Here is a 23,865-nt window from a genome sequence, read left to right on the forward strand (position 1 = left end):
ATTATATATATATATATAATTTATTATTGTTATGTGCCATCAAATCACCTGCAGTAAGCCTATGCAGAATAGCTCTGAACCCTGCCCTATCCTGAGCCAGTCTCACTGACTCCAACACACCTACCCCCATTCCCCAGTTACTGTGTTAATCCATCTCACCCAGGGTCTTCCTCTCCTATGCTGTCCCTACACCTTTTCAAGCATCATGTCCTTCTCCAAAAACTGGTCCCTCCTGATCGGTGCCCAGAGTACGTGAGACGAATCCACCAGATGCTCTGCCGGGGAAGGAGGGACAATCTCCTCCTGTACCAGTCAGATCTGATTTGACGGTACACACATACACACAAATAATAATAATAATTTTTTAAAAAGTACGTGAGACGGATATATTCCTTAAAACGGAGCCCCCTGGTGGTGCAGTGGTTAAGCCTCAGCTGCCAACCCCAAAGTACAGCATCAGTTCAAGCCCACCAGCCCCTCCACAGAAGAACGAAGTGACAGTTGGCTTCTGTCAACATTACAGCCTTGGAAGCCTTCTGGGCAGTTCTACCCTGGCCAGTGAGGTCACTGAGAGTCAGAATTCATTCAACAGCAAGGGGGGTTTGGGAAGCTCTCCTCTCTTAGAATTTCATCTCTCGGTGGTCTTCCTTATTTCCTTGGGACTCTAAGCCACTGGGATGTGTCCCCCCTCACCTTGGGCACCTGTAACTTCCGCTGATGGAGGTGAGTAGTGGAGGTCCAGAACTGACTAGAATAACCCTGCCTGGCACCAGGGGAGTGGAACCAGGTGGGAGCAGGGGGAGAAGCGCTGGATGCCTGCTACCTGAAGGCCTTGGAGGGCTTCGTCATGGTGCTCACGGCCGAGGGAGACATGGCTTACCTGTCGGAGAATGTCAGCAAACACCTGGGCCTCAGTCAGGTGAGAGGGGATGCCCCTTTGTACCCAGGTGGTCTGTGCTGTATGATGCTGGGGGTTTAGGGGTGATCAGGGAGGCCCTGGCCTTTCAGGGGGTTTAGAGTACAGAGGGGACAGATGTATCACCAGACATGAAGAGTCCAACTGAGTAGGGGGTCAGTTGGAGGCCCCATGGGGATGGGGGGGTGGGGGGAACACCTGATCTGGGACACAGAGGGAGGCAAGTAATTCTTTGCAGGGAACTATATCTGAGCTACAGCCTGAAGGAGCTAGTCAGATAAAGGGCTTGGGGAAATGAATGGAACCAGTGAAGACTGGGAACCATATGAGACAGAGGATGTAAAAATTACAAAGGCTTAGAGGTAAGATAAAAGAAAGCAGTTGGTATAATGATCAAAATTTATTAGTGGCGATGAGAGGTGGAAGGATAGCTGGTAAGAAGTTGTGCTGCCATCCCAGAGGCACACAGTTCGAATCTACCAGCTGCTCTGCAGAGAAGGATGGGCACTCACTCTCCTGTGTGATTTACTGCCTCTGAAAATGCCCTGGAAGATAAGCAATGGGTTGGTTCTTCTGACTTGACACATAACAACATCAAGGAATGAGAGGCATGTAACGTGCCAGGCTGCTAACCTAAAGGTTGGTAGTTTGAGTCCACCAGCAGCTCCATAGGAGAAAAATGAGCAGTCTCCTCCCATGAATATTTGCAGCCTTGGAAACCCGAGGAAGGGTGGCTGGGCATTGGACATGAATCCATGGCAGTGAGTTTGGTTGGTTTGATTTGAAGGGTCAGCTATGACTTGGTTCCAACCTGACAGCAATGAGTGAGTTCAAGTTGAGATGCAGGATAAGGAGCCTTGGTGGTACAATAGTTAAGCATTGGGCTGCTAACAAAAAGAGTGGTGGTTCAAACCCACCCAGGAGGAGAAAGACTTGGTGATCTGTTCCCATAAAGATTACAACCTAGAAAATTCTATGGGGCAGTCCTGCTCAATCACATGGGTCATTATGAATCAAAATTTACTTGATGGCACCAAAAAGAACAAAGTGTGGAAGATGACGGAGAAGATACAGAAGCCATCAGATAATTTAGGGCTGTAAACTGTGCTGTAATCCCAAAGGCACACAGTTCTAATCCACCAGCTGCTCCGGGGGAGAAGGATGTGCAGTCTCCTCCCGTGCGATTAAATGCCTCAGGAAACCCACCAGAAGGTCAGCTATGTTGAATCAGTTCTTACTCAATGTCACACACAACACAACATTCAAGGGTTTATCTCCAAGGCATTCTAATGCCAAAGCGTTCTAACTCTCTAGAACATGGAAGGATTTTTTTAAATCAACTTTTTTATTGTCATTTTAAAGAATATTTACAGAAAGGTTGAGTTTTCATTCATTGATTGTTGCACATTTTCCTCTCTGTCCCTCCCATCTCCCTCCCTCAGTCCACTTTGCAAAGCACCTCTTCCTCCAGATTGTTGTCATGCATGCAACGCCTAATCATATATTCCTCCCAGATAATTCTTCCCCTCATCTGTCCCAATGCAGTGTTCATTATCTAGCCACTCTTTTCTAGTCTCTTCTGAGCCAGGTTCAAGGCCCTGCCTCAAAGAAGCGTTGTTGTTGTCGCTGTTGTTGTTTACTGTTGAGTTGGAACAGACTCATCGCTGACCCTCTGTCAGGTTTTCAGAGGCAGTCAATCACATGGGAGGAGACTGCCCATCCTTCTCCTGCGGAGTGGCTGGGGGTCTCAAACCCTGTGCCTTTGGGATTGCAGTGCAGCTTCTTGCCATTAGTCTACCAGAGCTCCTTTAAAGAAGCTGTATCCATGACAACTCTCTAAAATAGCATCCTCACCACTCTCTGGTCTCACTCCTCTTTGCCTGGATCACTGTGGGTCTTGTTGCAATAGAGTCTGCTCCAACTCAGAGGAGAATGGCTCCTTTGGGTTTTCTTGACCGTAATCTTAGCGACAACAATCTTAGTGGAACCTTTTTGCCCGATCTGTCTTCCACCGTCCCACTGGGTGGGCTTGAACTGCCCACCTTTAAGCTCAAGCTATACCACCTAAACCCACTGCTGTTGAGTCGGTTCTGACTAAAAGTGACCCAATAGGTCAAAGTAGAACTACCTCATAAGGTTTCCAAGGCTAGATTCCTTACAGATGTCAAGTGCCACATTTTTCATGGTGCAGCTGGTGGATTTGAACCACTAACCCTCAGGTTAGCAGCCCAGTGCTTAATGCTTAACCCATTATGTCAAGAGCTCCTGTGCAACCTGTTTAATCTATTTTCTCCATAATATATACTAATATATATATATATATATATATATATACACACACACACACACATATGTATTTGTGTGTGTGTATATATTTGTTCTTTTCGTGTACCATCAAGTCAGAATCAACCCATAGCCTGATATATCATATATATGCTAAAAATATACTCACTCCCATAGAGTTGATTCTGACTTATACTTAGTTACAGTGCATTGTGTTCCCAAGGCTATAATTTTTTTAATTATATTTTATTATTTTGTGTGTGTGTGTACCATCAAATCAGATCTGCCTGGCACAGGAGGAGATTGCCCCTCCTTCTCCAGCAGAGCATCTGGTGGATTCAAACTATGCACCTCTGAGATTGCAGTGCAGCTTCTTGCCACGAGGCCACCAGACTTCCCTCCAAGGCTATAATTAAAAAAAAAAAAGAAAGGAAAAAATAAGTGAAAATTCACAGAGCAGGCTGCATTTTCATGCATCCATTCATGCATATTTAGTTTTATAACATTGATTACAATACCCATAGTCATCACACTTTCCCCAGTTCCTCCCTATGATTCTCATTTCCATTAGTCCTTTTCTCCAGCCCCTCCCAGTTGGCCTTCAAGGCTTCATCTTTTAGACAAGTGCTGCTCTTTTTTTTTTCAATTTTTATTTATTTATTTGTGTGTGTGTGTGTGTGTGTGTACCGTCAAATTGGATCTGACTGGTACAGGAGGCGATTGTTCCTCCTTCTTCAGCAGAGCATCTGGTGGATTTGAACCGCGCACCTCTGGGATTGCAGTGCAGTTTCCTGCCACTAGGCCACCAGAGCTCGCCAAGTGCTGCTCTTTTGACCTTAAATGGTTGGGTTTTCTAAGGAGAGAGTGCCTCCCTGGCATTACTGATCACCTTACAGGTCTGCTTGCTATTTGATTGAAATGAGCAAAGGCTGTAAATCTTTACAAAGGGAGGCTGCCTTTCTCAGAGTAGCTGGTGGATTCAAACTACCCACCTTTTGGTAGCAGTTCAACATGTAGCTCCCTAAGCCACCAGGGCTCTCTTCTCTATGTGTATAGTTTGGGTTGTGTTTGGTTTATTATTGACAGTCTCTCCCCACTAGACAGTAATCCCTCCAAAGGAAGAATTTTGGCTGTATGGTCACTTCTGTGTCCATCCATTAAGAAGAAGCCTTGGCTGAATAAACATTGAATGAGTGAATGAATGAATGAATAAGGAGTTGGTGAAGTAGCCCAGGCTCTGGATTAGGGCAGGGGTGTGAGGAGGAAGAGGAGAAGGTTAGATCCTGATGAAAGAGCCCTTCCATCCAAGTCATTGGCCTCTGCTTTGCTCGCAGCTTGAACTCATTGGACACAGTATCTTTGACTTCATCCATCCCTGTGACCAAGAGGAGCTCCAGGACGCCCTGACCCCCAGGCAGAGTGAGTGTCAGACGCCTTCTGTCCCCATTGTACAGATGAGGAAACTGAGGCTCCACCTTTCCCTCAGCCTGTCCCCTTTTTCTCTGAAACACTGAACTGAGAGAAATGTGGAGGACTCCATCCTGTCTCAGGGGCTTAAGGGCCTTGTCCAGGTAGGATAGGGCCCTAACTTGAGAGTTTGAGGGGACACAGCCCTACCCTGAGGTCTGAAAGGACATGATCCTGCCCTAAGAGTTCTGAGGTCATGTAGCCCTGTCCCTGGGGTTGAGGGGCTACAGCTCTGTCTAGGGGGAACCTTCTGTGGTTCCAGGTCCCAATTCTGGAAGTGAGGCTGGAAAGACATTAGCAGCGGGGCTACTGGAGGAAACTGAGGCCCTCCTGCACTGCCTGGCAGTAACTCCCTGTGTCCCCAGGCCTGTCCAAGAAGAAGCCTGAGGCCGCCACCGAGCGCTGCTTCTCCTTGCGCATGAAGAGCACCCTCACCAGCAGAGGGCGCACCCTCAACCTCAAAGCGGCCACCTGGAAGGTGGGCGTGGCCTGGGCGACGGGGGCGTGGTCTGGGGCGGGGCTGCTGGCGCCGAACCATCTAGATATGTTCTCCAGCCTTCCTCAGGTTGGATCTAGAGGGCCATAGGATATCTAGGAGGTTGGGATCTGAGAAGATGTAATCTTTCTTGGGCTGGATTTTTTTTTAAAAAAAATTTATTATTTTTGTGTATGTGTACCGTCAAATCAGATCTGACTGGTACTGGAGGAGATTCTGGTGGATTCTAACAGTTTACCTCTGCGATTACAGTGCACCTTTTTTTTTCAGTGCACCTTCTTGCCACTAGGCCACCAGAGCTCCCTCGTTAGGCTGGATTTCTGTGGGCATTGGAATTCTCAGTCCCTTTCCCCCTGGGTTTCTCTGATCTTGGGGAATGAGGCTTCCTCAGAACCTGGGTCTCCGTGGGGTTAGAATTTGAGGGTCAGCAGCCTCCTATGCTTGTGTTTCTATGGGGTTAGTGTTTAGGGGATTTTCAAAGCTTTTTAAGCATGGCTTTCCGTGGGTCTGGGATTTGAGGGTGCTCAGAGTTGGCTCTCTATAGCCCTGAGAGATTGCCTCCCAGCTCCCTGTGGGGCCCACAGATGCCCATCTCCAGCCCCCCACCCCCCACCCCCCCGAGTGTCCCAGACCCACTGACATGCTCACACGGGTCCCAGAGGCCTACTGAGCCGAGCTCCTCCACAGGTGCTGCACTGCTCCGGGCACATGAGGGTCTACAAGCCCCCTGCACAGACCTCCCCAGCTGGGACCCCCCACCTGGAGCCCCCACTACAGTGCCTGGTGCTCATCTGTGAAGCCATCCCCCACCCGGGCAGCCTGGAGCCCCCACTGGGCCGTGGGGCCTTCCTCAGCCGCCACAGCCTGGACATGAAGTTCACCTACTGTGACGAGAGGTGGCTGCCCTGACACCTGCCAGGCTCCTCGCTGTGTCCCGTCCCCTCTCTATTTCTTTCTCTCTCTCTCTCTCTTTTTAAATTTTATTATTTTTGTGTGCGTGTACCGTCAAATCAGATCTGACTGGTACAGGAGGAGATTGTCCCTCCTTCCCCGGCAGAGCATCTGGTGGTTTCGAACCGTTCGCCTCTGGGATTGTAGTTGCAGCTCCTTGCCACTAGGGCACCAGAGCTCCCCTTCTTTCTCTTACTCCACCCGTCTCTGTCTTTCTCCCTGTGTGTCTGTCTGTCTCTGTTTTTCCCCATGGTTCTTCTAATCCTTGATTCTCTTTCTGTCTTTGCATCAATTCCTGTAAAGCAGGTCCCACAGTGCCTAGCCCACAGGAAAAGCTCAGGCTGCCATACGAACTCATTTTCATTGCCCCGCCTGTACTAGTTGCTAGCATCCATCCATTAAGCTGGCCCTTGACACATGGCAACTCCATCCACAGTGGAGTGAATTGAACTCTTGAAGCTATTGGGTTTCCATGGGCTGAATTTTGGAAGCAGATTGCCAGGCCTTTCTTCCTACTCCATCTTAATCTAGAATCTCCACAAAAATCTCTTCAGCATCCCAGCAACCTGTGCTTTCATTGACAGTTGGGTGGTGAATACACACGAGGTGCATTGGCTGGGAATTGAAACCAGGCTGGATATTATGTCCCCCGTGTACCTGTCCTTCCTTTTTTGGCTAAAGTCAGCCTATGTGTGCCAAGGCTGGACCATGAATAAGGAAGACCGGAGAAGAATCGAGGCCCTTGAACCATATCAGCAAAGAATATTAAATACATCGCTCTTTACTTTTATATTTGGCCTCTCTCCCTCCTTGTATTAGTTTCCTGTTGTTGTTGCTGTAATAAATTCTCAAACAACACAGAAACATTATTTCACATAATTTGTAGGTCCAAAGTCTGAAATGAGCCTTGGGGGGGGGGGGGGGGAGAGGGAGAGAGACACAGAGAGACAGAGATAGAGAAGCCAAATCCTTTGCCATGGACTCGTCTTATTCACTGCAATCCCATATGTGGTCCCTAGGTGGCACTAGTGGCTTGCACGGGTTTCCAAAGCTTTCTAGAAGCTGACTGCCTCGTCTTCAAAGCTGCTGGTGGGTTTGAGCCTTTGATCTTCCAGTTAGCAGCCAGATGCTTAAGCCACTGCACCACTCTGCCTTCTCTTGGGGAATGGTTATTCCCCCTACCTCACCCCTCTTTTTCTCTTTCTCCACCTTTCTCTTCTTTACAACACTGACTTTTGCTGGCTTTGTTCCTGTGTCCCCTGTCCTGTCCTCTTCCCAGTCCCCTCACCTCTGGTCTGACCACGGTCTCCGTTTCCAGGATTGCAGAGGTTGCCGGCTACAGCCCCGAGGACCTGATTGGCTGCTCGGCCTATGAGTACATCCATGCGCTGGACGCCGACGTGGTCAGCAAGAGTATCCACACCTGTGCGTGTGCCATGTCCCAGGCCTGAGCCCCTGGTAGCTCCCCAACACCCCTGGAAGCCCCCCCACACACACACCAGTGCCCCCGCAAGCTTCCCCATTGCAGGGTGCCTCCTCTGCACACACATGCCCTCTGCACCAAAAATCCAAGAAGCCTTCTCCTTGACCCTCTCATTCCCAACCCCAGGCCCCCCACCCCATCCCCAATCTCCTTTTCTGCAGCCCTCACCCCTCTCTGTGACCCCCCCACCCCCACCCCAGTGCTGAGCAAGGGCCAGGCAGTGACAGGACAGTACCGCTTCCTGGCCCGGAGTGGTGGCTACCTGTGGACCCAGACCCAGGCCACCGTGGTGTCAGGGGGCCGGGGCCCCCAGTCTGAAAGCATCGTCTGCATTCACTTCCTCATCAGGTAAGGAGGAGCGAGAAGAAGTGAGAGGGTTGAGTGTGTGAGTGTGGTCTGCCTGCATGTGGAGTCTATATAGGTGTTTGCTCACAAATGAGCGTGTGTGTTCATTTTGTGCATGAGTGTAGTTTCCCACAAGGGTTTTTTGCTGTCTCACTTCCTGGTGAGAGTTCTTCCTCCCTGCATCCTCCATCCGGCCTCTCCTCTCTTACTCAGCGAACAACACTGGCTTCCCCAGCCTTCCTGGAACATGCCAGACTCTTTCCTGCCTCAGGGCCTTTGCATATGCAGGTTCCTCTGCCCAGGACAGGGAGTTCTGATAACTATGTTGTTGTTTGTTGTTAAGTGCCGTGGAGTTGCAGGCGACTCATAGCGACCCTATGAAGGAGAGTCCTTGATGCTTGGGTGCCTTTCATCCTCTCTCCAAGTTCATAGTGTTTCCGGAGGCAAGCTATTATGGAAGTGGACGCCACTCCTCCTTCCATGCTTGTTCAATGGGGAGCTCCACCCCACTCTCAGTCCGCATTGGGTAGCCAACCATTAACGCATTTGACACGCGTTAATGGTTGGCTGATAACTATAGATAGTCCTTAAGGCGTTGTGCTGCTAACCCAAATGTAGCGCCTCTGGCAGTTCGATTCCACCATCAGCTCCCAAGATGGATAATCTCCTTGGAAACCGAGCAGACGTCAGCGTGAGTCGGCTCCAACTTGATGGCACTGAGTTTGAATTTCTTTTTTTCTTTCATTCTACCCAGAATACTTCCTACTTTCTCCCCTTTCTCCTGACATATGCCCACTTAGTCTTCTGGCCAAGGAGCCCTGCTGGCTTCGTAGGCTGCTAACAGAAAAGCCGGCAGTTTGAACACACTGGAGAAAGATGGGCAGTCTCCTCTCCGTGGTCTTGGCAGCCTCAGAAACCCCGTAGAGAGGGGCTGATTCATAAGCAGTGGTTTCAGTTTTGTGCTGACGGGAAGCATTCAGCTTCCGTAAACATTTACAGCCTTGAAAACCCCAACGAGCCTTGCGACCTGACGCCATTGTTGTTAGATACCATCGAGTCGACTGCCGCTCATTGCAAATCTTTGAACACCAGATCTGAACATCTTGCCCTGTCCTGTGCCTTCTACACAATGTGCCCTCCCTCCTCGCCATGCTTGCATTGTTAACAGTTTCTGTCCATCTTATTGAGGGGTCTTCTTCTCGCTGACCGTCCACCTTCCGCAGCATGATGTCATTTTCCAAAGACTGGTCCCTCCTGACAACAGACCCCAAGTATGTGACACCAAGTTTCACCATCCTTGCCTCTAACAAGCCCCCTGGTTGCACTTTCTCCAAGACAGACTTGACTCTGTGGCAGTGGAATTGGGGTTTAGGGGGGTGCTATTCTTCTGATCTCAGCTCATATATCACTTCCTAGTAGAACCTTAGTTTAGGGGGAGTGCTATTCTTCTGATCTCAGCTCATATATCACTTCCTAGTAGAACCTTACCTGAACCCCCACAAGGAAGACAGTCTCCCCATCTTTTCTCCTAGCACACTGTACCCTGAGGGACTCTGGTGGCGCAGCGGTCATAGCATCTAGCTGCTAACTTGAACAACTGTGGTCTGAACCCATCAGTCCTCCAGCTCCCCCACCCCAGGCACCCCACCATCTCGCCTCTTGGGAACATTCTAGTTGTATTTCTTCCAAGACCGATTTAGTCATCCTCTGGCAGGCTACCGTATGTTTCCTATTCTTCACCAACTCGCCGTTTAAATCAATGCCTCATTTTCTTTTTTCATTACCCAACCCTTGCCTGCATACAGGACCACTGAAGGGACAGATCCTGGCTTATGTCAGATGCGTCTTGGTCATCAAAGTGCCATCTTTCCTTTCCAAGTCTTTAATAAATTCTTTTGCAGCAAATTTATCCAAAGTAAAGTAAAGTACCGATTAGACTCACCCATGAGAGACCACATAGTTTATAGGTAGCAGGACTGGGATTCGAACCCAGACTTGCTAACTGCTGAACCCTTGCTCTTAACCACCAGGCCATGCTGCTTGTCTAGCAAGTATATATGGAATGAGCAGATAGGTGAATTCTGTGGGACGTGTGTAAACACATGAAGCTATTTGTTGATGGAACATATTAACAAATCTGCATGTACTTGGGTCTATGTATCTTCCTCTTAGTATCAGAGAATTATCTCAGTGTAGACATTGTGTCTCAATGTATACTGCGTGTGCTTATGTGTTATCTAAACTAAATTAGGGATGTGTCCAGTTCAAGAGAGACTTGATGAAGGTGAAGAGGGGTCATAGCTTCTTTAGTGTTTGGCTGCTATCTGAGAGGTCAGTGGTTTGAACCCCCCAGTCACTCTGCAAGAGAAAGATGTGACAATCTACTTCCATACAGATTGACAGCCTTAGGAAACCCACTGGCAGTTCTGCTCTGTCCTATAGGGTTGCTGTGAGTTAGAGGGACTTGATGCCAGTGGGTTTAGTTTGGGTGGCTCAGACCTGCCCACATACCTTTCTGTAGGGCTGTTATGTAAATGATATTCAAATGAGGGTCTGGTCTCAGTCTCGGCCGGTTCCGCAGTCGCTAATACATCGTGATGCTTTCTGCAGCTACAGACTGGGGGTGGGAGGTGCGGGGGACATCAGAAGGGTGTATTTATAAATCTGTCCCCTTGCATGCGAAAAATGCCTATGAATAGAGGCTTCATAAATATCATCTTATTCATAAAAATATGTTCCTGTCAATTCTTATTTGGTTAACATACTTAAGGATATGTGGAAAATATATTCTTCATCAATACGTCTGGAAGACTTTGTTCTCAAGTAAATAGCTATAAAGAGAATAATTCTTCTGCCTCTCATTCTTTCTGTCCCCACCCCATCCCTTAAGGCCCCCCCTCAGAGCCTTGATTCCGTGTCTCTGTCCCTTGATGCTCCGTTTTCTGCCCATCAATGCCTCCACTCTCTCTGCTTCTCTGTCTGCACCCCACCCCCAACTCCTGTACTGAACACCAGCTCTCCGTATCTTCCCTTTCACATAGGGGAGCTTAAGAAACCATAAGCCTCCTTTTCTTTCTGTGTTTTGGGTTTTTTTTTTTAATTGGGTTGCTTGCAAAGTTCATATACATTGTGTTTCATACAATCACATGCATTGTTGTTGTTGTTAAGTGCCATCGAGTCGTATATGACTCATAGCAACCCTAAGAACAAAAGACCTGAACACTAGTATAACTCTCATCGTTTCTCCAAGTTCATAGAGTTTCCGGAGACAAGCTATTTCGGAAGTGGATGCCACTCCTGCTTCCAAGCTTGTCTTAATCAGGGAGCTCCACCAAACACTGTCCACCATGGGGAACCATTATCGTATTTGACACATCAGTGTCACAGTGTTTAGCATCACAGCAACCACAAGTTACCTCGGTACAGCAAATGGACAGACCAGGGCTATACCGCATAGAAGAATGTTTGACCAAAAACAATTAAAACCAGGCCTGAGAGCCGCAGATTAAAATCCCCCACCTTTGGCTTGGTAGCATCACTTTCTACCCACTAGGCTAACATGTATCATGTTTTATAAAATTAATCATCAATCCAAAACCTCTGTAAATGTTCATTAAAATGAATTTTAAAAATATATGGCAAGGAATAAAACACTGATTGTACAAAAAACCAAAAAAATTAATCATCGTTGGACCTTACCCATTGTTACCCTGTCTGTTCACCTGCATCCTTCCCTTTTCCTTTCCCCTCTTTCCTCCACCCACCAAATTGTGCAACCTTGTGGCTTTGCCCCATCCATCCTCACCCCTCTGCTCTCATCCCTTCCAGCTTCCATACCTGTCTTACCAGTTATCCTTCTATTTTTACAATAATGGTCTTATGCAGTACGTGAAAACAGCCAAGATATCCAACCATAACTGAATGGGTTGAGAAATTGTGGTACATTCACACAGTGGAATACTATGCAGCACTCAGGAGCCATGATTTCGAAAACTACTACATAACTTGGGAGAGACTGGAAAGCATTATGCTGGGTGAACTAACTCAGTCTCATGAGAACAAATACTTTCTTTTAATGGCTATTATAAAGAAAAGCAGACAACAGAAATGAAACCCTTAAGAAAAACTCATGTAATTAGCTGATTCTTTTCTGGAAAATATCCTCCAGCCCCTGGATAAGAGTCCTAATTCTCATGACAAAACCCCACATGGGGGTGTGCCTGGGAGGGGCCGCCTCTTCCTGACTTCTGTCCCCTCTCTGCTCTGTACCCCAGCCGGGTAGAAGAGACTGGAGTGGTGTTATCGCTGGAGCAGACGGAGAGACACTCTCGCAGACCCCCTCAGCAGGCCACCGGCTCTCAGAAGAATGCCTTGCGCCCTGGGGACAGCCTCGGTATGGCTGGGGGCTGAGGTGGTGGGCTATCCTGGGTCTCCCTGTTCTCCAGATCCTGCTATGGCTCCCTATTGCCTCCACAGCCCCTCCCCTTGTTCCCCTCTCTTGCTTCTGAACTTAGTGTTTTCCCATAATCCCCTTCACCTTCCCAAATGCAGCTCCATTCTACCTCTACCTTCTCTGTGCAGCCCTAGTAGCTCAGTAGTTTAAGCACTCAGCTGCTAACCCAAAGGTCAGCAGTTTGAACTCCCCAGCCACTCTGGAGGAGAAAGACAAGGCAATCTGCTTCCCTAAAGATTTATAGCTTGGAAAGCCAATAGGCGTTTCTCCTCTGTCCTTTCTGGCCACTCTGAGTTGGGATCAAAGGGACCCAAATGGGTTTGAGCGCTTCCTACGTCTTCTGCCCCCTAATCCCACCCTCTTCGTCCGTCCTTCAAGGCCCACTTCCTCTACTACTGGCAGCCTGATCCCTCCCTTCCCCAGATATGAGGTGAGGATTGTTGTATATAGGATTGCTATGAGTCGCAGGCGACTCGACGGCACATAACAAGAACAGCTTGGAGCTGCTTTTCTTTATCTTATAAAAATTACTTTGAAGTTTTTATCACTCTAGCACGATATGTGCAACATCAGCAATCTTTCCATGTATAGTTCAGGGACATTAAATATGTTCCTCTTCTTCAGCTATCGTTGTTGTTGTTAAGTTCCACCGAGTCCCAGGCGACTCATAGCAACCCTATGAAGGAGAGTCCTCAATGCTTGGGTGTCTTTCATCCTCTCTCCAGGTTCATAAGGTTTCCAGAGGCAAGCTATTACAGAAGTGGATTCCACTCATGCTTCCAAGCTTGTTTTAATCGGGGAGCTCCACCCCACTCTCTGTCCGCATTGGGTAACCAACCATTAACACATTTGACACATCAGTGTCACAGTGTTCAGTCTCACAGCAACCACAAGTGACCGCTGTATGGCAACTTGTACACCAGGGCTATACAACCTAGAGGAATGTCTGAACAAAAACAGTGAAAGACAGGCCCAAGGGCCGTGGATTAAAAGTCACCCACCTTCGGCTTGGTAATATCACTTTCTGTCTAATAGGCCAGCTGATCTCTCGCTCTATTACTGTTTGCAAATTTGGACCCACTATTTGACCTTGGAATCTTACGGGCCTAGGACGAGGCCATTAATCTAACACACAAGCCCCTCGATTTCTGAGCAGCTGGAAAATCAGGGCTCAGCCATATCCTCCAGCTTTGGTGATACAGTGGTTAAACGCTTGGCTGCTAACAGAAAGTTGGCAGTTCAAACCCACTCTGTGGCTCCACGGGAGAAAGACCTGGCAATCAATCTGACCCCATAAATAATTTGTTCTTTTTTGTCAGGTGCCATTGAGTTGGAACCAACATGTAACTAACCCAACAGTGGGTTTTCAGAAGCTATAATTGGTACAGGAAGAGATTGCCCATCATTCTCCCATGGAGCTGCTGGTGGATTCGAACCACGTGCCTTTGGGCTGGCAGCACAGCTCCTTACATACTAGGCCACCAGTGCTTCCCCCCCCCCCAGTAAAGATTAAGACCTCATAAACCCCGTAGAGCTGTGTCATGAGAATCAACTCAAACACACCCAACAGCAACCCACCTATTGCCATGAAGTTGATAATGACACATAAGTGACCCTACAGGGCAGATTCTAAGGGGATTGATATTTGTGGATATAGACTGCTCTGTCTTCCTTCCACAGAGGGCCCGGTGGTTTAGAACCGCTGACCTGTTGGTTAGCAAACACTTAACCATTGCCACCAGCTCTCCTTCTCAAAAAAATGACCACCTAAAAAATTCTATGGGTCAGTTCTGTTTAGTCATATCGGGTCACCAGGATTCAAAAATTGACCCACTGGCACCCAACAACAGCAGCCTTGTTGGTTTTAAGTGTAGAAGCACTTATGCACTGTTTGACAAACTGTATTTGACAACTGGCTGCCCCCTCCCACTTTATTCTCCCCCCTCCCCCTCCCTGGGCCTTTTGGGTCTTTCCCCAGTTTGACTACCAAAGGGTTAATGTCTAGAACCTTTCTCCAGGACAAAGAATGGTTTGCACCCACTTGGTGCCACGGTTGTCTAACATTGGACCTGTTCCCATCCTTGAGCTCAAATGTCTAGACAGCCTAGCTTCCTGTTTGATCTCCATCCTGATTGGTGGTTGAAGATGTCACTTTCTCTTCCCTGGATCAGTAATGGAGGGCTTCATTCTGTGGCCCTGGCTGACCACCCTCATGCCCTCTCCACCTCTCCATGTCCTGCAGACACCCCCAGTGCCCGGATCCTGGCCTTCCTGCACCCCCCTGCCCTGAGCGAGGCTGCCCTGGCCGCTGACCCACGCCGTTTCTGTAGCCCTGACCTCCGCCACCTCCTAGCGCCCATTCTGGATGGGGCTTCAACAGCCACCACCCCCAGTGCACCCCCAGCCGTGCAGCGCCCCCAAAGTCCTCTTCCAGTAAGTAGTCCCACCACTTGAGGCCTTAGGGTCCAGCCTGTCTTGGCCTTTGGCTTGAACTTTGCTGGTCGTTGGGCCTCGGTTTTTCCATGAGTCTTTGACCATTACAATTCCAGAGTCTGGATCCTATCTGGGATGTTTGGTGCTGACACAGGTGACCTCCCTGACATGTGTGACCAAGGATCTAGGGTCTCTGACCTTTGGCCTCAAGAGGTCTGGAATGTGTAATGTTTTTGTTTTGTTTTGGGAATGTGTAATATTTTGAGTTGCACAGACCTAGATCCAAATCCTGAATCCTCATTTCAGGCTAATTCACTTATCAGTGGATTCATCCATTTTTTTTCACCTGTAAAATGAGGACACAAACAGGTAGCACTGTCACTGGTTTGGTGAGGATTCATTGAGAGCGTTCATGGTTAAGCATTTAGGAGACCTGGCCTCTAGTACAGGTCAATAGTCTATGAATGGTACCCTTTTGTCCCTTGAGGTCCTGATAGTTTGACCTTTGGCCTTAGGGTTCCATTTGATCCCCATTCCTGCCCCAGAGCGCCAACGTCCTGCCTAACTGACCACTGACATCTCCCAGGCTCAAGACTTCCTAATGTTTTCACTCTGTCTCCCCACAGGCTGATCTCCCCAATGAATTCCTCGTGGATGTGGAAAATTCACACAGACTCTTTGCTTCTGGGAAAGATCTCAAGGCAGTGGAGACAGACGTAGACATAGCTCAGGTAAGGGATATTATGGAGAATATGGCTTTCACCTCTATACCCTTGGAATTGACCTAACCAGGTTTTGTAGTGGATGATGGAATGGTTGAATAGACGGATGGATTAATATATTGTTGGATAGAAGGACCATAGATTCTTTAGGTCGATAATGATAGAAAGCTATGTAATGTTTAGACAAAGATATGGATTGGTGGATGGATGGATGTTTGGATAAATAGTTGGCTAGGGGAATGGTTAGTTCATTGTATGCAAGATGGATGATAAATTGATGAGTGGATGGTTGGGTTGACGGATCATTGATTCATTAGGTGAGTGGTGATAGATGAAAGGATAATATTTAGACAGATATCTGGATGAATGAATGTTTAGATGGATATTTGGATAGATGGGATCAGTTCATTTGATAGATGATGGATGGATGGATGGATGGATGAATAATATTTAGACAGATATTTGGGTTAATATTTGGATAGTTGGGCCATCACTTCATTGGATAGATAGATGATGGAGGGATTGATGGATGGATGGGTGACTGGGTGGATTGAGTAAATGGATAGATATCAGGGCATACTGTATTAGCTATCTACCAACCACCACAAAACTTAGAAGCTTACAACAACTAACACTTACATCACACAGTTCCTGTGAATCAGGAAATGGAAGTTGCTTTGCTGGGTGTTTATTTGCTAGGATCTGTCATGAGTTTGAAGTCAAGCTGTCAGAACCTGTCTCCATGATCACGCATATGGTTGTGGGAAGGTCTCAGTTCTTTGCTGGCTTTGGCTGGAGGCCTCGGTTCTTTACCATGTGAACATCTATCTAATAAACTGCCTGAGTATTCTCATGACATAGCAGCGGGCTTCGCCTGGAGCTAGAAGACAGAGAAGGGGAGAGGAGAGAGAAGGAGTCCAGTATGGATAATGCAATATATCATTTTTGGTGTATGGTATTGGTCACACAGACCAAAAGTCAGAAATCAGTAAGCACCCATTTTTCTTCCTTCACCCCCACCATGAAATATACTCAGTCCTTCCCAGGACCTCCGAAAGTCCCCATCCCATTATGGCTTCTACTTGGAGTGCAGAATTCGGTCATCTAAATCAAGTCCAGGTGCAGATGAGACTCTTCAAGTATAGTTTATCTTCCCAGTTGTTAGGCCTATGAACTTCAGACACAAGTTCTCTGCCACTTTCATACCTGACAGACAGGTATAAAAAAAGGGATAGACCCACATATTCGGACCGGTCTTCAGGTCGGTTTCTTAAATGACAGTTTGTCATGGGCCACTGGTAGAGATAACTTTGAAAATGGGCCTGTCCATCTTAGAGCTGCAGTTTTTGCTCAGGTTATGGGGGGTGGGAGTGGGTAAGAATTCAAACAGCTATATCAGTGGCTTCAGATTAGCTATTCTCATAAAGAAAAAACCAACAAACAAATCATATAGTTAAACATTGGCCTTGTTTTTCTGGATCTCCTATAACTTATTTAGTTTTATGTTCATTTTCTGTGTTCACCCATAACATGTTCTACTACTATATTTGCTATTAAACAAATCTGAACAAAAAAAAAGGGATAGAATAACTGGATAGACCCTCCTGTCCACAAAGGGATGCAAGATCAGGTTGGCCCATAGCAAAGTTGAAATTCATTGATGCAGATATTGGAAATTCTTTGATTAGAATTCACTCTCCTTCTTGCGCAAACGTGTCATTTTTCTCCATGGTCCTTCCGAACTATATGAGTCTTCCTTCCTTCCTCCATAAAAGGCAACATATTTGTCGCTGAGTCATTTTCTCTGCCTGTTTCCTATCTGTAGAAGTTTGGGGATCCAAAGCCCTCTTTTCATGTTTCACAATCTCGGCCCCTTTCAGTCCAAGATGGCAGTGTCTCTGCTGATACAATTCTCTTAAAAACCTTGTGTGTAGATCTCCTATGAATCTTTTTAGAGTTCACTCCGTTAGATGAAACCCTCTCCCACAAATCTCTGTGAAAGAAATCCTCATATACCTTGGGCTTGGGCTGAAATAGCAGTGCCTTTTAGTTTGTTAGAAATGCAATTGTTGGGCCGAGAGGCTGTGCAAACCGCTTGCTTGAATTCTGTATGCAGAGGCTTTTTGTCTGACTGAGGATACTCTGAGGTTCCACCTTTGGTCTGATGTCTTATCGAGGATTTTTTTAGACCACACTTTCCTACTTTCCTTAGGGAGCTCCTTTGCCCCAAAACCATTTAATTTTTGCATCTTTTACCATCTGGGGAGGTTGAGAATTTCCAACAACTTCGTATTTGACAGTTCCTTCATATTTGACAGTTCTTCTTATAGGGTTACTTCTTTCTCCTTGTCTTTTATTGTTCTTGTTGTTAGGTGTCATTGAGCAGGAATCAGCTCTGGTAGATTTTAGGAGGCAGTAAATTGCATGGGAGGAGATTGCCCATCTTTCTTCCACGAAGAAGCTGGTGGATTCGAACCACCTGGCTTTGTGTCGGCAGTGCATGTCCTTTTCCACTGGGCCATCAGAGATCCTGTCTACTGAACTTAGCAAGAAGACATTAAGCAATCGTTTGATATTGTGACTGGAAGTCTCCAGAGCTAGACTTCATCAGCTGCACCTGCCACATAACAGCAGACAATACTGTTGCTACACTTTCTGTTTAAACTGTCTAACAAATATCTCCTTTCTTCTGGTCTCCAGTAATGTGTTTCTTACTTCCTTTAAGCCTTCACTGATAACCTCCTCAAAGTTCACATTTTGACTAATGATCTCTGTCTGACATACTTTTCAAATTACTTCCAGACCCTTCTCAGTTCCAAGTCCACTTCCTCCTTTAGCACCCCACTGTTGGTACCAAAATCTGTCTTGATTATCTATCGCTGGGGAACCAATTACCCCCAAATTCAGCAGCTTAAAACTACAGAGCTCCCCCCTAGCAGTCTTATTCCAAGATTCTCTCCTTGAAGCTACCAGTCAACAAACACTAGATTGTGTTATTAACAGTAAATATGTATAGATGTTTTGGTTATGTACTGTCCAGTGAGAACCAACTCATAGTTGACGCTCCAACAAGTTTTCAAAGGCAGTAAATCACACAGGAGAGTGCCTGTCTTTCTCCTTCTGAGCAGCTGGTGGGTTCAAACCACGTGCCTTTGGGTTGGCAGTGCAACTTCTTAACACTAACAAGACTCTAACTTTAAAATTAATGTAACCAGAGCTCTTTGATTGAGTGATTGATCGGGAGGGATGGAGGGAGAAAGAGAGAGAGAGGGGAGGGGAGGGGAGGAGAGAGGAAGGGAGAGGAGAGGAGAGGAGAGGAGAGGAGAGGAGAGGAGGAGAGAGGAAAGGGATATGTTGTTACGTACCATAGATACAAAACCAACCCATAGCTCACTCTCTGGCAGGATTTTAGAGGCAGTTAATAAGACAGGAGGAGACTGCTCATTCTTCTACCATGGAGCAGCTGGTGGATTCAAACTGCATGCTTTTGGGATTGCAGTGCAGTTTCTTGCCTCTAGGCCACCAGAGCTCCCAAAGATAGATGATGTTGTTGTTGTTGTTGTAATGTGCCATAAAGTCATTTGCAACTTATAGAGACCCTATGTATAACAGCCCTGAACCCTGCTTTGTCTGTCCTCTGCTAACCTTATTGTCTCTGACATACTTACTTTCATTACCCCAGTCACTGAATCAATCCATCTCATCAAAGATCTTCTCTTGCGCTGTCCCTCCACCCTCCCAAACATGATGTCCCTCTCCAAGGACTGGTCCTTCCTTGCAACATGCCAGACGAAGCTCTCCAAGGAGCAGCCTGGTTTCACCCTCTCTAGGAGGAACCTGTTTGCTTTCCTGACAGTCCATGGTATATTCAATACTCTTCTCCATCACCACAGCTCAAAGGCATCAATTCTCTATCATCCCTAGTTGAGCTTTCTGATGCATAGCAAGTAATTGTGAAGACTGTGGCCTGGATCAGGTGCACCTTAGTCTCCAGACTGACACTGTTGCTCTTTAGTACTTTGGAGAGGTCTCTGATAGCAAATTTCCCAATGCAACTTGTCTTTTGATTCCCCAGCTGCTGATATCAAGAATGTTGATTGTGGATAGATAGAGTTGTATACAGGCACACACATAAAAACACTTATTATCACACACAAAGGGAGCTCTAGTGGTCCAGCAGGTAAGGAACTGTACTGCCAACCAAAAGACAGGCAGTTCAAATCCACCAGTAACTCCATGGAAGAAAGATCTAATCTCCTCCCATGCAATTTATAACCTCTTAAAACCTACTGGAAGGTTAAAGAGATCAATCAGAACTGGTCTAAGCAAAGACTGTGGCAGTATAACAATAGAAACCAACCCTCAAGGAATGTGGCAAAACAACAAAACAAAGGAAAAGATAAGAGATGGCCAAAGTCACCCAACAACCATTAGAAGGAGTGTACTAATCAGCTGTTTAAACCCCACTCCCCTAACAAAGGATATATAAACCCTTTTGTAAGATAAGAAGGGAGTCAGTCTGTCCTGATCCGCTCATAGTCTGTTATGAATGTCTAATGAACCTCAATTTCTTTCTCTTGTTAAAAACAAAACAAAACAAAAAAACCTACTGGAAGGTCAGTGATAAGTCATTTCTGACTTGAAGGTCCTGAATTGTTGTGGGTTTTGTTTGAGGCATTAGTAGTAGTAGTAGTAGCAGTAGCAGCAGCAGCAGCAGCAGTAGCAGTAGCAGTAGTAGTAGTGGTATACAATTTCTGGGGCTCCAAGGCTCAAGAGTAGTTGGGCAGTTATCTGGGCAGTTCTGGCTTCTGGCATGAGGGCAAATCTCTGGAGGATGCAGTCCTAATGTCAGCTGGGGCTATAGTAATCAAAAAAAATTGACTGAGCCTGGTGATCTACTTCTGGGTTCCCCCACTCGGCTGTTGGCTTTAGGCCTCTTGGTTCCTTGTCATGCACGTCTGTCCACACTCCTAACATGACTTCTTTAAAGCAAGTGACCTAAGAGAGAGAAAGAACTAGTCAAGGGTAGAGACAGAGATGGGAAGCCTCAATGTCTTTTAAAACCTAAACTCAAAGTCATGTCTCCTTTCCATAGTCTAGGAGACTGTTGGAGACCATCTCGGTGATGGGCTATCACAATGCCCTTTTCCCCGTTTTACAGATAAGGAAACAGAAGCTCAGACCCTCCACTCAGAAGTGGTGGAGCTGGGACTGCAGCCCAGGCCCACCCGAGTCTAAGACCCACGCTCTTAACGCCCTCCCACAGGACGTCAATGCTCTGGATCTGGAGATGCTGGCCCCTTACATCTCCATGGATGATGACTTCCAGCTCAGCTCCAGCGAGCAGCTACCCAGGGCCCACCACAGACCTCCCGGCGCTGTCCCCCGGCCCCGCGCTCGGAGCTTCCATGGCCTGTCACCCCCGACCCCTGAGCCCTCTCTGCTGCCCCGCTGGGGGAGTGACCCCCGCCTGAATTGCTCCAGCCCGTCCAGAGGGGACCCCTCAGCACCTTCCTCCACAGCTGGAGCTCGGAAGAGGTGAGCTGCAGCAAAGGGTGGAGGTACAGGGAGTGGGGAAGGTCCCTGCCCACTTGTCTTGTCCTGGCCTCCTGCTCCAGCCTCATAGAGATCATGTCCTGTCCTAGTGTTTGTCCCAGCCATTCCCACAGGATCCCAGCACATGCCATCTGCCTCAGCCTCCTAGTCTTTGCCTAGTCTCTGTCTCCCATACACGTTACACTATCCAAATCCCATTGGCCGTGTGGGCTCTTTCCTTCAGAGCATCTTTGTATCTGGCTGTGTGGTTTCCTGCAGTTGTTAACTACTCCTCATTTGACCCCTGCCTCAAGCCAATGAAAATGCTCCCCAGCCCCCTTATCAGTGGCAAAGCCAGCTATTTTTGTGATCCATAGGTTTTCAATGGCTGATTTTTTTCCCCCAAAGGGATCTACAGGCCTTTCTTCCTGGTGCATCTCAGTTTGGAAAATGGTGCAAAAATCTCGTTAGCATCCCAGCCACATACAAGCCCCCAGCAACAGATGGTGGCTGCACATGGGGTGGGTTGGCTGGGGAGCAGAGCCAGGTTTCCCACGGGGAAGGCAAGAATCCTACCACGGAATTGTTGGCGCTTTTAGAAATACCACAAAGGGGGTGGGTCATAAAAAAATGGAAATGTATTGTCTCTGTTTTGGAGGCTGGACATCCAACAATCAAGGAGTGGGTCATGTTGATGCATTCTGAGGGCTCTGAAGAAGAGTCTGTCGTGTATGGTGACGGCTAAGGGAGCCATGGCTTAGAGCGCTCCCTCTCCTCTCCAAGCCACGTCATCACCGAGCTGGCTTCCTTTTGCTTGGTGTGATCTCTTCTGTTTTGTGAAAGCACTAGGCATGTTGGGTTAGGAGCTGTCCTCCTCCAGCATGACCTCACGTTAACTGGTGACACCTCCAAAGATGTTGTTTCCAATCAAGGTCACACTCACAGGTACCAGGAGTTGGGACGTCAACATAGCTTCCTGGGGGGGCTACAAGTCAGTCCGTAACTCTGGCCTCGTGACAGTTTTTACTCCAGTTCAAAGGCTGCTGCCACTTAGTCAACGAAAATGCCTGCAACTAAATTTCTTAATGTCTTTGGGAATCTGATTAAACCTATAGACTCTCCCCCAGAAATTTGTAAACATACATAGATACACAATTTTACATGTCTGTCTTAGGTTGCACGTACCTCTTCCAAAGATAAGATTGTTTGTTTGATATTTTCCTTGTAAACAGCTTTATTCATTTTCAGGAATCTTGCTGCAATCCATAAATATTGCATCCTTGATGTCCTCTTTGTAAGGGGCCCACAGGTGTCCCCCAGGGAGTATGGAGGAGTGCATGGTGGCACACACAGGACATTCTGGGTCACTGCCAGTGTCTGTGTGCTAAGGGAGAGGGAGTGACCAGCATGCCAAGGACGGGTCGCCTAGCCCCGTGTGTGGGTATGCGTTCCAGGAGGCACCCTTCAGTGGGGTGGGAAGTCAGGCGGTGTGGAAGTGGGTAGAAAGAATGGCGGCCCCCAAAAATCCAGAGAGAAGAGATTATTCAAACTCAACATTTCCCCCTCTAAGTTGTAGGCATCTGCTCATCTGGTTTCTACGACGGTCTCTCTAATAGCTTATGAGGTCTTTGTATTGATATTATTGCTGTCTGTTGATTAGAGGAAGACCTCAACAAGACAGGTTGACACAATGACTGAACCAATGGGCCCAAGTGTGTCAGAGATGGTGAGGATGGCACAGGACAGGGCAGCTTTCAGAGCTGTATAGTTCATAGGGTCGCAATGAGTTAGTCAACTCGATGACACATAAGAACAACATCAACTATTGATATATATTGAGCTCCCAGAGCTCCCCACTTGAGGCTGGATAATAATGGGTACTTAGTAAATACTTATTAAAGAGAAAGGAAAAATTAATGAATATAGTGGATGGATGGGAACGGGGTGGATGGAAGGTGGGGAATGGATGAATAGAAGGAAAAAGAAAGAGGAGACTTATGAATGTATAAATAGGGAGATGAATGAATGATAGGTTGGATGGGTGGGTGACAGATCATCAGATGGAGAAAACTGATAGATACATGAATGGATGATAGATACACAGATGGATGATGGACAGTGAATGGATGGGCAGATGGATGAGATGAATTAATGGATGGATAGATAGATAGATAGATAGATAGATAGATAGATAGATAGATAGATAGAAAAATGAATGAATGAATGGATAGATAGATGAATTGATGGATGGATGGATGGATGATGAATGAATGGATGAGTGGTGTGTGTAAGATGAATGAAGAGATGTGGCTAATGAGTGGGTAGATGGATGATGACTTAATGATGGAAGGATAGATAAATGAATGAGGGGGTGAATGGATAGATAGCTGGATGATGATTGGAGGGACAGATGATGTATGGATGAGTAGACAGATAAATGGATGGGTGATTAAATGGATAGTTGGATGGAAAATGAATGGATAAATTGACATTGAGTGAGTAGATGGATAGATGGATACATAGCTGCATGGATGATGATACGTTGGATGGATGGATGATGTAATTATGGATGGATGATGGGTGGATGGATGGATGGATGATGGATGGATGGATGGGTGGATGATGGATGAATGGGTGGATGATGGATGATGGGTGGATGATGGATGGATGGATGATGGATGGATGGATGGGTGGATGATGGATGATGGGTGGGTGGATGATGGATGAATGGATGGATGATGGGTGGATGATGGATGATGGGTGGATGATGGATGGATGGAT

General features: G+C 47.1%; 1 protein-coding gene across 1 annotated transcript in view; it reads left to right on the top strand.

The window, feature by feature from the left end:
• The window catches only part of HIF3A (hypoxia inducible factor 3, alpha subunit), a 38,932-nt gene that overhangs the window by 12,638 nt on the left and 2,429 nt on the right, over positions 1 to 23,865 (top strand). The window contains exons 3-12 of the mRNA XM_006898689.1: positions 774 to 919; positions 4,534 to 4,618; positions 5,032 to 5,144; positions 5,850 to 6,058; positions 7,432 to 7,538; positions 7,797 to 7,944; positions 12,216 to 12,334; positions 14,637 to 14,827; positions 15,454 to 15,558; positions 20,816 to 21,087. Of these exons, the coding sequence (XP_006898751.1) occupies positions 774 to 919; positions 4,534 to 4,618; positions 5,032 to 5,144; positions 5,850 to 6,058; positions 7,432 to 7,538; positions 7,797 to 7,944; positions 12,216 to 12,334; positions 14,637 to 14,827; positions 15,454 to 15,558; positions 20,816 to 21,087 (1,495 nt within the window). The remainder of the gene's footprint in view (positions 1 to 773; positions 920 to 4,533; positions 4,619 to 5,031; positions 5,145 to 5,849; positions 6,059 to 7,431; positions 7,539 to 7,796; positions 7,945 to 12,215; positions 12,335 to 14,636; positions 14,828 to 15,453; positions 15,559 to 20,815; positions 21,088 to 23,865) is intronic.

Source organism: Elephantulus edwardii, unplaced genomic scaffold (genome assembly GCF_000299155.1).
Source record: "Elephantulus edwardii isolate Elephantulus edwardi_28Jun2011 unplaced genomic scaffold, EleEdw1.0 scaffold00236, whole genome shotgun sequence".
NCBI lineage: Eukaryota > Metazoa > Chordata > Mammalia > Macroscelidea > Macroscelididae > Elephantulus > Elephantulus edwardii.